This window comes from Ictidomys tridecemlineatus, chromosome 11, assembly GCF_052094955.1.
Source record: "Ictidomys tridecemlineatus isolate mIctTri1 chromosome 11, mIctTri1.hap1, whole genome shotgun sequence".
Classification (NCBI taxonomy): Eukaryota; Metazoa; Chordata; class Mammalia; order Rodentia; family Sciuridae; genus Ictidomys; species Ictidomys tridecemlineatus.
In genome coordinates, this window is record NC_135487.1 from 16,408,084 (window position 1) to 16,420,147 (window position 12,064).

At 49.6% G+C, this 12,064-nt stretch overlaps 1 protein-coding gene and 1 long non-coding RNA gene across 2 annotated transcripts in view; both read left to right on the plus strand.

Annotated features, from left to right (window-relative positions):
* The window catches only part of LOC120890670 (uncharacterized), an 8,530-nt gene extending 2,165 nt beyond the window's left edge, over nucleotides 1–6,365 (plus strand). Inside the window, exon 2 of the long non-coding RNA XR_005735031.2 lies at nucleotides 99–6,365. This is a non-coding gene — a long non-coding RNA (uncharacterized LOC120890670). The remainder of the gene's footprint in view (nucleotides 1–98) is intronic.
* The window catches only part of Rcan3 (RCAN family member 3), a 26,459-nt gene that overhangs the window by 13,495 nt on the left and 900 nt on the right, over nucleotides 1–12,064 (plus strand). The window contains exons 3-4 of the mRNA XM_078025610.1: nucleotides 10,053–10,226; nucleotides 11,548–11,719. Coding sequence (XP_077881736.1) covers nucleotides 10,053–10,226; nucleotides 11,548–11,719 — 346 coding nt within the window. The remainder of the gene's footprint in view (nucleotides 1–10,052; nucleotides 10,227–11,547; nucleotides 11,720–12,064) is intronic.

Genomic DNA, 12,064 nt, shown 5'->3' on the forward strand with positions numbered 1-12,064 from the left:
TACCGATTCAGAGGGTCAGCTGTTATTACACCAAAAAATTTAGGTTCCGCTCAATACCTATCAAAATCCCAAAGATTTTTTTTTTTTTTTTTAAATAGAAAACCCCAGCTGGAGGTATGGCACACGCCTGTCATCCCAGCTACTTGGGAGGCTAAGGCAAGAGGATTACAAATTCAAGGTCAGCTTGGACAACTCGGGGAGACCTTGTCTCAATGTAAAAAGGGTGAGGAGGTAGCTCCGTGGAGGAGAGTCGGTACAACTTCCTGGGATCCGTCCCCAGTACTGGGGGGAAAAAAAAAAAGGTGGGAGGACTTGTCTTTGCCCTGCATGAGGTGGCTCAGGGTCTTCGGACATGTGCCCATCATTTTTTGGGTACTTCTTTACTCTTTAGCGATATTCAGGATCACTTTGTGCCTTCTCTGCCCCCGCCCGGGGATCCGCCATTTCACTGACAACTTTCGGTGAAGTGTGGAGGCAGCTGTGTCGCTTCTCTTGGACGGTCACTGTTCCTGGCCTCTCGCTGGACACAGCTAGGAAATGTAGAGGCACAGACATATTTACAGGTGCCCTGTGGAACGTTCTCCTCCCAACTCCAGGAAATGCTAAGGGATACGTTTCCATTCTTCTCCCTTTTCAAATTTATGGCACTTTTCTCTGAGAGAAGAAATTTGCTTCCGTGACCTCGTATTCACTGAGTCAGTCACCTCCCCCACTGTGTCGCTGCCACCACCCCTTCCTGTGTGTCCTGGGCCACCTCCTACACCCCCTCTACAGGGTCCTGCCTGTGTGTTCCCCCCTCCCCTCTCACCCTGCCTGGGCTCCGGCCTGTCCTCTGGCCCCTCTGCCTGGACACCCTCCCTGCATCCTGTGCCGGGCTGCCCTCCCTCGGACATGCCGTCCTCAACCCTCCTGGGCTCCGACACCCCGTGCCAGGCCACCTTCCAAGTGATCCCTCGTCTTAGCTGGGATCCCCACTGTGACCCCCAAACTGCCCATCAGCATGTGACCGCTTCATCGAGTCGCCCCATTTAAAGCTTCCAGAACAAATCTTCAGGAAGAGTCGGGAAGATTTTTTTCCAAAAATCAAAATAATGCGCCTCCTTTAATTCCTTCCCATGTTTGTTTCTGACGATCCTTCAAGTTCACCTGCTTTTGGAAAGACGGGTCCCATCCGTCCTCCCGTGTGCGCGGAGAGAAACTGCCAGGAGGAGCGTGAGCCTCGGTGTCGCTGCGTGGGCACCGCACATGGCCACCCGGGTTCCTCACTCTCCCCGGTGCCAGGCTTAGCCCATGAGGGGGGGAGTGGAGGGACCTCCGGAGAGACTCAGATGAGGGGCCACAAGATGCAGATGACCAGAGACGGGTCTCCAGTCCTCTCCAGTCCCCGGGTGCCCAGGCCGGCCGTGGGGACCTGTATGACCCTCCTGGATGAAGGAGCCGGCTCGCTGCTGCTCCTTTTTCTGGCTTATGTTGATAACCTCACATCAGCCTCTGGCTGGGCTTTAGGTGAGCGGAAGTTCACTCTCCCAGCTGGCGAGGCCCGGTGGCAAGTCACCATCAAGGCCATTGGGAGCTGCTCTCTTTAACCAACAGACAACAAAACCAAAAGATGGAAGTAATAAGGTTAAAAGCCGCAGAAGTGACTGTCCGGCATTTTTCTCACTGTGCAGAGTCTGACTGTAAAACAGCCTGCCGCCCGCCCCTCCACCCAGGTCAGGGTTCACTGCCCAGGGGCAGGGTCCTCTGCTTCAGGGGGCTCGGGACCACAGGAACAGGGCTGAAGGATCCTAGGAAGTTGGCCACTGATGTCACTGCTGGTGGTGTACCTTGTCACCCAGTGTACCCAAGACTTCTGGGGGACAGGTCTCCCGGGGGGTGGCGAGCAGTGGGTGGGACTGTTAGGAAGGGCGCATTCTGATCCTCCATCAGCGACTCCCACATGCCCACTGTCTAGTTCATCTAGTGTCACCCCTGGGCATTCGCCTCCTTCCGGGGACCCCTGTGGTACAGAACAGTTTTTCTGTGGCTGGACGGGCCCGTGGACCCCTGCAAGAGCCCTTCCCTGTTGGTTAGGAATGGCTCTGTCTGGGTAAGAGCTGTTCTCAGGACCCTGGGTGGTCACTCATTGTCCTCACACAGCCCCAGGAAGTGGGTGTTGGTATCATCCTCATAACAGGCAGGGGACCTGGAGGCACAGCCAAGGAAATCCCTTGCCCAAGGTCACACAGCTGTATAGTAGAGCCAGGACAGAGTTCTGTTCCATGCCGGTAACAAGCTGTGGACACCACACACCTTCCCAGAGTCACCTGTCCAGGCTGTGGGCTCCTCCTGAGGCCTTTTTTTTTGTGGCCTCATGTCTGAAGCAATGGGCCGTCTCTTCTGGACACAGGAGTATTTTGTCCACACCAAAGGCAGAGCCGCAGCCCTCAGGAAGGGATCCTCTCTGCTCAGAGGAGGTGGCTTAGGTGTGAAGCCTGTGCTCAGACACTGGGGTCATCGGGTTGATGTCGTCATCTCTGACAGGGCTGGCCAGCACCTGCAGGCAGAGCCGTGCACTCCACTCCTGGGGAGCAGAGGTGGGTGTGCAGGACGCAGCCCGAGGCCAGGCCGGAGGTTGAGGCAGAACCTGGACTTCCTCGGGACAGGCAGAGGGGGTGAGAGTCGGGGCCTCCTGCCGAGCAGCGTGGTGGGTTTCCCGTGCAGCCGGCGTGGACCCTCCTGGCTGACCTGGGCATCTGAACCCGGAGTGTATGCGGCCAGGTCTGCAGGACGCAGACAGCTGGCCGATCCTGGGGCCATGTGTGAGGAAAACTCACTGAGTGCTTTTCTCACCTGTGACGTCTTAGGATGGTACAGTTGAGCTCCAGGGCCTGGGCAGGTTCCAGCCAGAAGAGTTTTGTGGGCTGTTTGAGACTTTAGATAAATGCCGGCCTGCCCCTCCAAGGTGCCCAGCAATGACAAAAGTAGCCCAGCCGGCCATCGAGCCGAAGTGGGGCTTCATAACAACCAACCAACAGCCTTCAGGCTCCAAAACAAAAACCAGCTGTCAGAAGCGGGGATCTTGCTTTCCCGGCACTGCAAAGCCCTGGGTTTAATCCCTCGCATGGCAAAAAAAAAAAAAAAAGCCTACTTGTGGATTGTCAGACCTGCGGTTCTGAAGATTACGTGTCTCCAGTAAGTGTTTTCCAGAAAGGCCAAAAAAGGTGTTCTTTATGGATGGGCCACATGGTTTAAGTACCACTGGGTGGGAACAGTGCCTTGGTACCTTGAAAACGGCGTGTGTCTGCAGGACGCCTGGCGCAGACCTGACAGCTGCCTAATCAGCCTAGCTCTTAATGCCTGGCCTGGGCATGTGGGCACCCGGCCTGGGTGTGTGGGCACCCGGCCTGGGTGTGTGGGCACCCGGCCTGGGCAGGCTGGGCACCCGGCCTGGGCGTGCTGGGTGGGGCTACATCACACCCCTTTCTAGGTGTGTTTTCTAGATGTTCTGAGGCTACCGATGCTTGAAAATAACTTCTGTGCTGATGGGTCTTCTCCAGCTTAGCTACAGAAGAAAGAAATTTTAACAAGTAGAATGACCACTAATATCTAAGGATGTGTTGTGGCCAGAGCCACCTTCCTGTGCTCACAGCCCGCGGGGTCACGGGCACTCAGGAAGCAGGCTCTGGTCCCACCGGCTGTGTTCAGTGAGGCCGAGGCCCACGAGCCTCCTCTGTCTCTGCAGCTGTAGCCTCCCCTTCCTGCCTCCTCTTGTTTTCCTGTGGGCATTGGTTATTAACTTGGCGAAAGTGTCCAGTGTGGTGAACTGTGACAGACTCTCCCTCTGACCAGCACTCCAATCATGGATTTCTCTCATCGCCACCCCACCCTGAGCCAGGCCATGAAGCGACTTTCTGGGCTGGGCTGTAGCTCATTGGCAGAGTGCCTGCCTGGCATGCACGAGACCCTGGGCTCAATTCTGAGCACTGCAAAATAAAAATTTTAAAAAAGAAAAAACATTTGTCATGGTGACCTTTTTTGTTGCATGTGGTGTAGAGATGACAGATCTGGGGGGGAGGTGGGGGAGGGGGAAGCACAGCCCTTGAAAGATTTGTGTTCCGTAGGCAGAGTATTTACAAGTAGATTAAGCATCAGAACACAAATAGGTAGTATTTGTATATTCTTGAAGTTTGATTCATTTACATGCTTCTTTCTGATCTGGAAAAAGGTTGAAGCAGCATAAATAACTAAGGTCATAGAAGGTTTTGAATTTTTTTATATGTTCTCCCCTCTGTCACTTTTGAATTTAGATCCCAGAATTCTATAAGGGCTCGGATTACCCAAGTTTTCAATTCTCCACACTCAGCTGTACATGTGCCATTTTCTGGCCAGTCAAGTTCTTTCCTCTGGTGGTTCTAGTGAGCAGTAATGATTGAGAAGAAACAGAAGGCAGTGTCTTAGTTTGGGCTGCTATCACAAAACATCTGAGGCTGGGTAGTTTATAACAACAAACAGGTATGGTTTACAGTTCTGGAGGCTGAGAAGTCCTAGCTCAAGGCTCTGGCAGGTTTGGTGTTTGATGAGGGCATTCCTCATGGATGGCACCTTCTTTGGGTCCTCAGTGGTGAGCTCAAGCCTCTTTCATACAAACGTTAATCCCATTTATAAGGGGACCTGCTCCTGACCTAGTCTCCTCTTACTACTACCACATTGGGGGGTAGATTTCAACAGGAATTTTGGAGAGACCCAGACCTTAAGACCACAGTAGATGCTTTGCCTGTCACCAGGCAGAAATGGAGGCCTTGCCCATGACATTGAGGAGCCTGCAGTCCCTGTCCCCTGTAGAAATGTGTCACACAGGATGTGGCAGTATCCTGCCCCAGGGACCAGAGATGACTTCACTGTCGAGTGGGCGGCAGCTCCGCTCCCACCAGGGAAGTCCTTCCTCCTGCTGCCTTAGTGTGGAGGAGGGAAGGTTCTCCCTGCATCCAGGCCGGGCAGTCGCTCCCTGGTGAGATGGACAGACGCACCGCTGTGTCCTGTGTCCGCCTGGGGCAGCGGGGAAGGGTCCAGAAGACCTGCCTGGCCCACCTCCTGGAGGCCCTGACCCCACCACTGCCTGTGGGGTCCCATCGCCCGGCTCCCCAGGGCTCTTCTGAGTCCTGGAGCAGTTGACCACGCGTCATTCCTTGGCATTTGGGGACATGGTCTTCGGTGTACTGTTGGCTGCTCAGGTGCCGCAGGTGACTCCGAGGCAGCCTCTGCCCTTCGGCCTGAGCAGCCCGGGGTCTGGTGTGAGGCTGCAGGTGCGGTGGCGCCTGCTCACCTCTGCTGCCTGAGGGGTGCGCTGGTGGCCCCTGGAGGAGCGTGGCTGAGGATGTTTGATGTTGGGGTCCCCATTATTGTATCTCAAGGATGAAATACATTTTTTAGTATTTTGAAGGATGAGATTTCTGGAGGAAACGGGCCGCCATTCCCTTACGGCAGGTGATGCTAATTTCATATCAGGAGATTCAGAAACTTTGAAAAGTGAGTTACTGCAGAAACCGTTCTCAGGAGAAACATCGTAATTTGGTGTTTGAGCTGCTAACAGCTGTGGTCACCGCGGGTCGGGTTCGTTTCACTTTCCCAGATCCCATCCTTCCTTCTGTCCCCAGGCTTCAAATCCCTTCTGTGACGTCAGGGGCAGCCTCAGGGAGGCCACCGCTGAGGGCCTTTACTTTTCCCTCAGTTAATATGGGTTGAGCATCCCAACCCCCAAGTCCCAAATGTTCCAAAATCCAGAACTTTCTGAACATTGTGTGGGTGCTGAAAAAGTTTTGACTTTCACAACATTTCAGATTTGGGATTTGGGGATTAGGGATTTTTAACTGGTAAAGTCTGTGCAGATATCCAACCTGAACTACTTCTGCTCCCAAGCATTTCAGAGAAGAGAACACAACCGCTAAGTTTTGCCTCTTACACAATGTTCAAGTTTCTGCAGGACCTCCCTCACAGGCAGATTTCACATATTTCATAAACCGTATTTATGCTACATAAAGGAGAAAATGAACATGAAAGGGAACAAACACAAAACCTGGAAAAACTTACTCATCAACTCTTGCATGACTTCGTTTGTGTATAATTGTGTGTGTGTGTGTGTGTGTGTGTGTGTGTAAAGCCAATGCACCCTGGGGACCAAGGCCAGGGTCTCTTGTGTATTGAGCATGTTCTCTACCACTGAGCCACAGCCTCACCATTTTTAAAAATTCTTAATTAAGTCACAGGTAATGGGATTTAGCAGGCAGAGACAGGATGATCCCTCGCTACCATCTGCAGGGTGCTTTCAATTACAGTGTGTTTCTGGAATGAGAAAAAAATAGTTTTGAAGGGCAGTAGGAAGAAAATTGATACAGGTAACTTTTTGCAAGATAGTGTGTGTCACACCGGCATTGTGACACAGGAAAATCCCTCCTGGGAGGTATTTGGAATAAATAGTAGCAGGGCACATGCCTGTAGTCCCAGCCTCTCTGGGAGGGTTAGGAAGGAGGATTGGGAGTTGGAGGCCGGGCTGGGCAGTCTATCAAGGCCCTGTCAAGAAAAGAGACAGAAGGAAAGCACTGGGGGGTAGCTAGGGTCAAGTCTCCTGGTTTAATCGCAATTACCAAAAAAAAAAAAAAAAAAGTCCTATTGTTATCCTGGACAAAATGACATATATGTACAGAATGACAAAATATTTCACCAGCCATGCTTCATTAGTTTCGGCCTTAATTTCTCTTTCTGCTGTGTTCAGCACTGATGTTTAACTATCATGGAAATTTTAATATTTGCTTACTGTTTAAAACATTTAAAATAAGCTGCTATCAAGAATGAAATGTGGGGGCTGGAGATGTGGCTCAAGCGGTAGCGCGCTCGCCTGGCATGCGTGTGGCCCGGGTTCGATCCTCAGCACCACATACCAACAAAGATGTTGTGTCCGCCGAGAACTAAGAAAAAATAAATAAATGTTAAAATTTCTCTCTCTCTCTCTGTCCCTCTCTCTCACTCTCTCTTTAAAAAAAAAAAAAAAAAAAAAAAAAAGAATGAAATGTGGGGCTGGGGATGTGGCTCAAGCGGTAGCGCGCTCGTCTGGCATGCGTGTGGCCCGGGTTCGATCCTCAGCACCACATACAAACGAAGATGTTGTGTCTGCCGAGAACTAAAAACTAAATCTTTTTTTTTTTTGAAAGAGAATTTTAATATTTATTTTTTAGTTATTGGCGGACACAACATCTTTGTTGGTATGTGGTGCTGAGGATCTAACCCAGGCCACACGCATGCCAGGCGAGCGCGCTACCGCTTGAGCCACATCCCCAGCCCCGAAAAAAAAAAATAAATCTTAAAAATTCTCTTTCTCTCTCTCCTCTCTCCCTCTGTCTTTAAAAAAAAAAAAAAAAGAATGAAATGTGCTGGGCCCAGTGGCCCACGCCTGAATCCCGGCGGCTCAGGAGGCTGGGGCAGGAGGAGCAAGTTCAAAGCCAGCCTCAGCAATGGTGGGGTGTTAAGCAACTCAGTGAGACCCTGTCTCAAAATAAAATACAGAATAGAGCTGGGGATGTGGCTTAGTGGTCGAGTGCCCCTGAGTTCAATCCCCAGTACCCACCCCTCAAAATTAAATGTAATGTGATTTCACAGCATCTTCATTCCAGTTTTTTTTTTTTTTTTTAATTAGCAAATCTTGAAACGGGTGCTGAGGGGACAGTGAACGCCCCTAGAGGTGATAACAGTTACCAACTTTTCATGTGTTTACATGTTTTCACTTAATAACGGATGTGCTATCTTAAAATTCTTTGTCTATGATATATATTTGTTCATTTCACTTTAATATATGAAAAAATATAATAACATATAAAAACAACATAGCGACCTATAGTAACAAAAATAGGGTTTGTCTTAAAATTGACCTTCTTTTAAAGCTGCTTCTATGACATTGGAGATCCAGACATAGTACCGAAAGGGTACTGCCGCCCCAGAAAGCAGTTTGGTAGTGTCTGAGAAATAAATCCCATACCTCACATACATTTAGCCCTTCCACTCCAGGTATTAGTCCCAAAGAAATAAAAACAAAACACACAACCTGATGCCCAGATGTTTACAGTAGCTTTACTCATGATAGTTCAGACCTGGAGAAGACCCAGGTGTCTGTGAGCAGGTGAGTGGATGGGGACCTGTCTGGCGGAATTCTGCTCAACCTCGGAACAAAAATAGACCTCAACCACATGGCCGAATCCCGGAGTAATGACACTTAGTGAGGGAAGCCTCATTCCCCCCAAAAGGAGCGCACACTGTATCATTCCATTTGTAGAAAATGCAACCTGATGATAGTGGGGGGAAAGGACAGCGGTCGGCAGCAGGGTGGACGCTACCTCGTGTGTCAGTCTTTACATGTGAAGAACTTTGTGATTAATTAATAATCATGTTGAATAAGGACCTACATGTGAAAGGCAGAAGCCCAGACCTTAGAAGGCAGTCTAGGAAAACAACATCATGGTCTCCGGGTGCGGGAGAATTGGGGCACAGAAGGCACAGAAGGAGACCCTCATGAGTTCAGTAGTGTTCAAATTTAAAATTTCTGATTCTAAAAAGGGGATAAAGAACCACAGATACTTGTGGCCCATATAATTGACAAACAATTAGTATCTCTCTAGAACTTCCACGACTCAATTTAAAAAAGAAAGATGGTCCAGTAGAAAAGCAAGCAAAAGACATGAACAGGATGGAACCTGTTCTTGTTCAGTAATTAGGTGTCACAGGTGGGGCGTGCCTGGGGGGGGGCTGAGGCTGCCGAGGCCACAAGTTCAAGGCTGGCCTCATCAACTTAGACCCTGTCTCATGCAGCGATATGGGGACCGGGGAGGTGGTTCAGGGGAAGAGTGCCAAAAAGGAGGAGGAGGAAGGGGAGGAAGAAGAACCCAAATAATCAATAAATGTGAAATGAGGCTAAGCCTTGTTATTATTCAAGGAAATATGAGTTATTATCAAAGTTAGAGTCCATTTCCTGTCCATACCTCTAGTGGATAAAGTTTGGTAGTTTAACTGTCAAAGGTAGGCAGATACAGAACCAGCAGAACACATACCCGCTCTTAGAGGAGAAATGGGTACGAACATGTTGGAAAACTATCTAGCATTATCTAGTAAAGATGTGCCAACCCAAGTCCAGAGTTCCACGTGTACCAGTAGAGAATCTCATACATGAGGGCAGCAACATCTTTGTACAGGAATGTTCACAGCAGCACTGTAGTAGGAAAAAATACTGGAGGCATCCAAATCATAACAGTGTTGGAACGAATAAACTGTGGTATGGCTCTACCATAGAATACGAGACAGCACTGAAAAAGAACACAGGAACAGGGCAATAAGGAAGCAAAAACACAAGTTGTAGAATATATTCAGTGTGATTCCATTTTTAAAAAATTTGTTTTAATTGTAGGTAGACACAATAACCTTTATTTTTATGTGATGCCAAGGATCAAACCCAGTGCCTCATGCGAGCTAGCTGAGCACTCCACCATTAGAGCTACAACCCCAGCCCCGGTGTGATTCCATTTTTAAGGACACAGATAAACATTGTTCAACTATGAAAAAAAAGCAAGGGAATATCCACAAAATTCCAGAAATGGTTAGGGTGGAGGAACAGAATATGATGAGGAGGTAAACAACTCAGGCGCTGGCGACTTCAAAACAGTAGCAGTGTTCTTGTTCTATAATCAGACATGTTTGTAGCATATTTATACCTTATATTTATAGCATTCAAACCTACACAGTACTTAATAAGGTCCATTTTATTTAAACTAAGTATAAATTGCAGAATTTAGCATATGAATTTGAGGATCTTGAATCTTAGGTGCCTGCAGGAGAATTATGCTCTTTTTTTTTTTTTGGTGAAAAGATAATGAGTCTTACCCCAGTACTCCTGTTTAATCATTTAAAGTTTCATTTCATTAAATGGAAAGTGGCTTCCTTGCAGTATATTGTGTGCACTTGGAACGGAGCCTTAAAATCTGCTTCTCCCCCCCCCTCCCGTTCTCTGGACCCTGCTTTTCCTCAATTTACAGGAGAGATTTGAAGCACTTTTCACCCTCTACGATGACCAGGTGACCTTTCAGTTATTTAAAAGCTTTCGAAGAGTCAGAATAAATTTCAGCAAACCCGAAGCAGCAGCAAGAGCTCGGATCGAACTCCATGAAACGGACTTCAACGGGAAGAAGCTGAAGCTGTATTTCGCACAGGTACGTCTCGGCGTGGCGCACCTGCTCCCTGAACCTCTCCACCCGCAGGGACTCTCGCCTCCTCCTCTTGTCCCTCATCAAATCAGAGGTTTTTGAAACACACCATCCCAGCCAGCAAACAGTGTGAACTTCCCTCTGTTTTAGAGGTACCCGATCTGATTCACCTTCTGAATATACCTATCCTCCTAGCCTTTGTGTTGCTGAAATGGGAGGAATCCATTGTTCTTGCAGCCTTGTTCAGTGAGGGCTCTGCGAGGGTTAAGCCCTGGGACCCTGTGATTAGTGATTATTTTTCCCTCTGTATCTGGCACTTGGGATGTGAGAGAGCAGTCACTTTCTGAGCTTTGACTCCTCTGCGGAGCCCTCTTGGAAAACACTGCCAGTCCAGGGGTGGCCAGGAGGGGGCGCAGAGCCCTGCGGAAAGGCTGAGCTGGTGGTGGTCCCGGGCCAGGGCTCTCATTCTCTGATCCTGCGCAGGTGTGGCTCTTGAATAAACCAGTTTTTTCTCAGAGGAATCAATGAAACGAAGGCATTGGATCTCATGAATGAAGTGTATTGTTTTATCTTCCAAAATAATAAGTATCCCCTGCCTCCCTCTGTCTTCCTTCTAAATGAAAAGCGAGAGAGGCTTGTCATCTTGCATTCCAGATGAACACCTGAGTGAAAGCTGGGTAGACATTCCCCAGTCGTCTTTTGAGAGGGAGGGTGCAATCAGATGGCACATGCCTGTCTTCTAACGAGGGGGTGGCATCAGTCGAGATAACTGACCTGTAAAGAGAAGGGGGTGGTCTGGCTCACAGTCTGGAGGTTTTGGTGATCACTGGCCCCTGGCTTTGGGGCCTGTGGTGAGGGCAGCGCCTCGTGGCCAGAGCTCAGGGGGAACAAAGTCACTCACCTCGTGGCCAGAAAGCAGAAGGAGAAGCAAAGGAAGAGGAGGGGGTCCCCTGTCCCCTTCAAGGCACTGGCTGAAGACTGCCATTAGTCCCCACTTCCGCGGCTCCCATCTCCCAGTAGCGCCCCCTGAGAGCAGGCCACACCGTAGCTCACCTCACCTATGGGAAGCGGCTCCTGCTCTGCCTTTCCTTGGTCATTCATTCATTCATTCATTCATTCTCCTGTTCACCTCGTATTCAATGAGCACCCGATGCACGCGGCCCCGCACAGTGAGCCCAACGGAGCCCACCCCACCTTCCTGGGGCTGGAAGACGCTCAAGGGAAAGTTTACATTTTCTCTAAGACAGCGTGACAATTCGTGTCATGATGGCAACGAAGAAAAACCGCCCCGTCCGCAGAGCGGCTGTGAGTCTCTCCCTTCCTGCAGGTGCAGATGTCCAGCGAGGCCCGGGACAAAGCCTACTTACTGCCACCTCAGCCTGCCAAACAGTTCCTCATCTCCCCTCCCGCGTCGCCCCCCGTGGGGTGGAAACAGAGCGAGGACGCCATGCCCGTGATCAACTACGACCTGCTCTGCGCCGTGTCCAAGCTGGGGCCAGGTAACTAGCTTTGGATTTTCCCGTTTTTGTCCCAAGACAGTCTCGCCAGCCTGGGTTTAGATTCCTGCTGTACATTTTCGAGCTCCAAGATCCTGAGCGAGTTCTGAAGCCTCAGTTTTCTGAGCCTTCGTTTCTTTGCTCTATAGAGATAATCCTAATGTTCACTGTGATTTCAGGGATTAATTTAACAATGCATAACACTCAATAGTTCTGAATTTTATTTTTTTTTATGATACCAGGGATTGAACTCAGGGGTGCCTAACCACTGAGCCACATCTGCAGCTCTTCCCCCCACACCACTTTTTAAATTGTATTTAAAGACAGGGTCTCCATAAATTGCTGAGG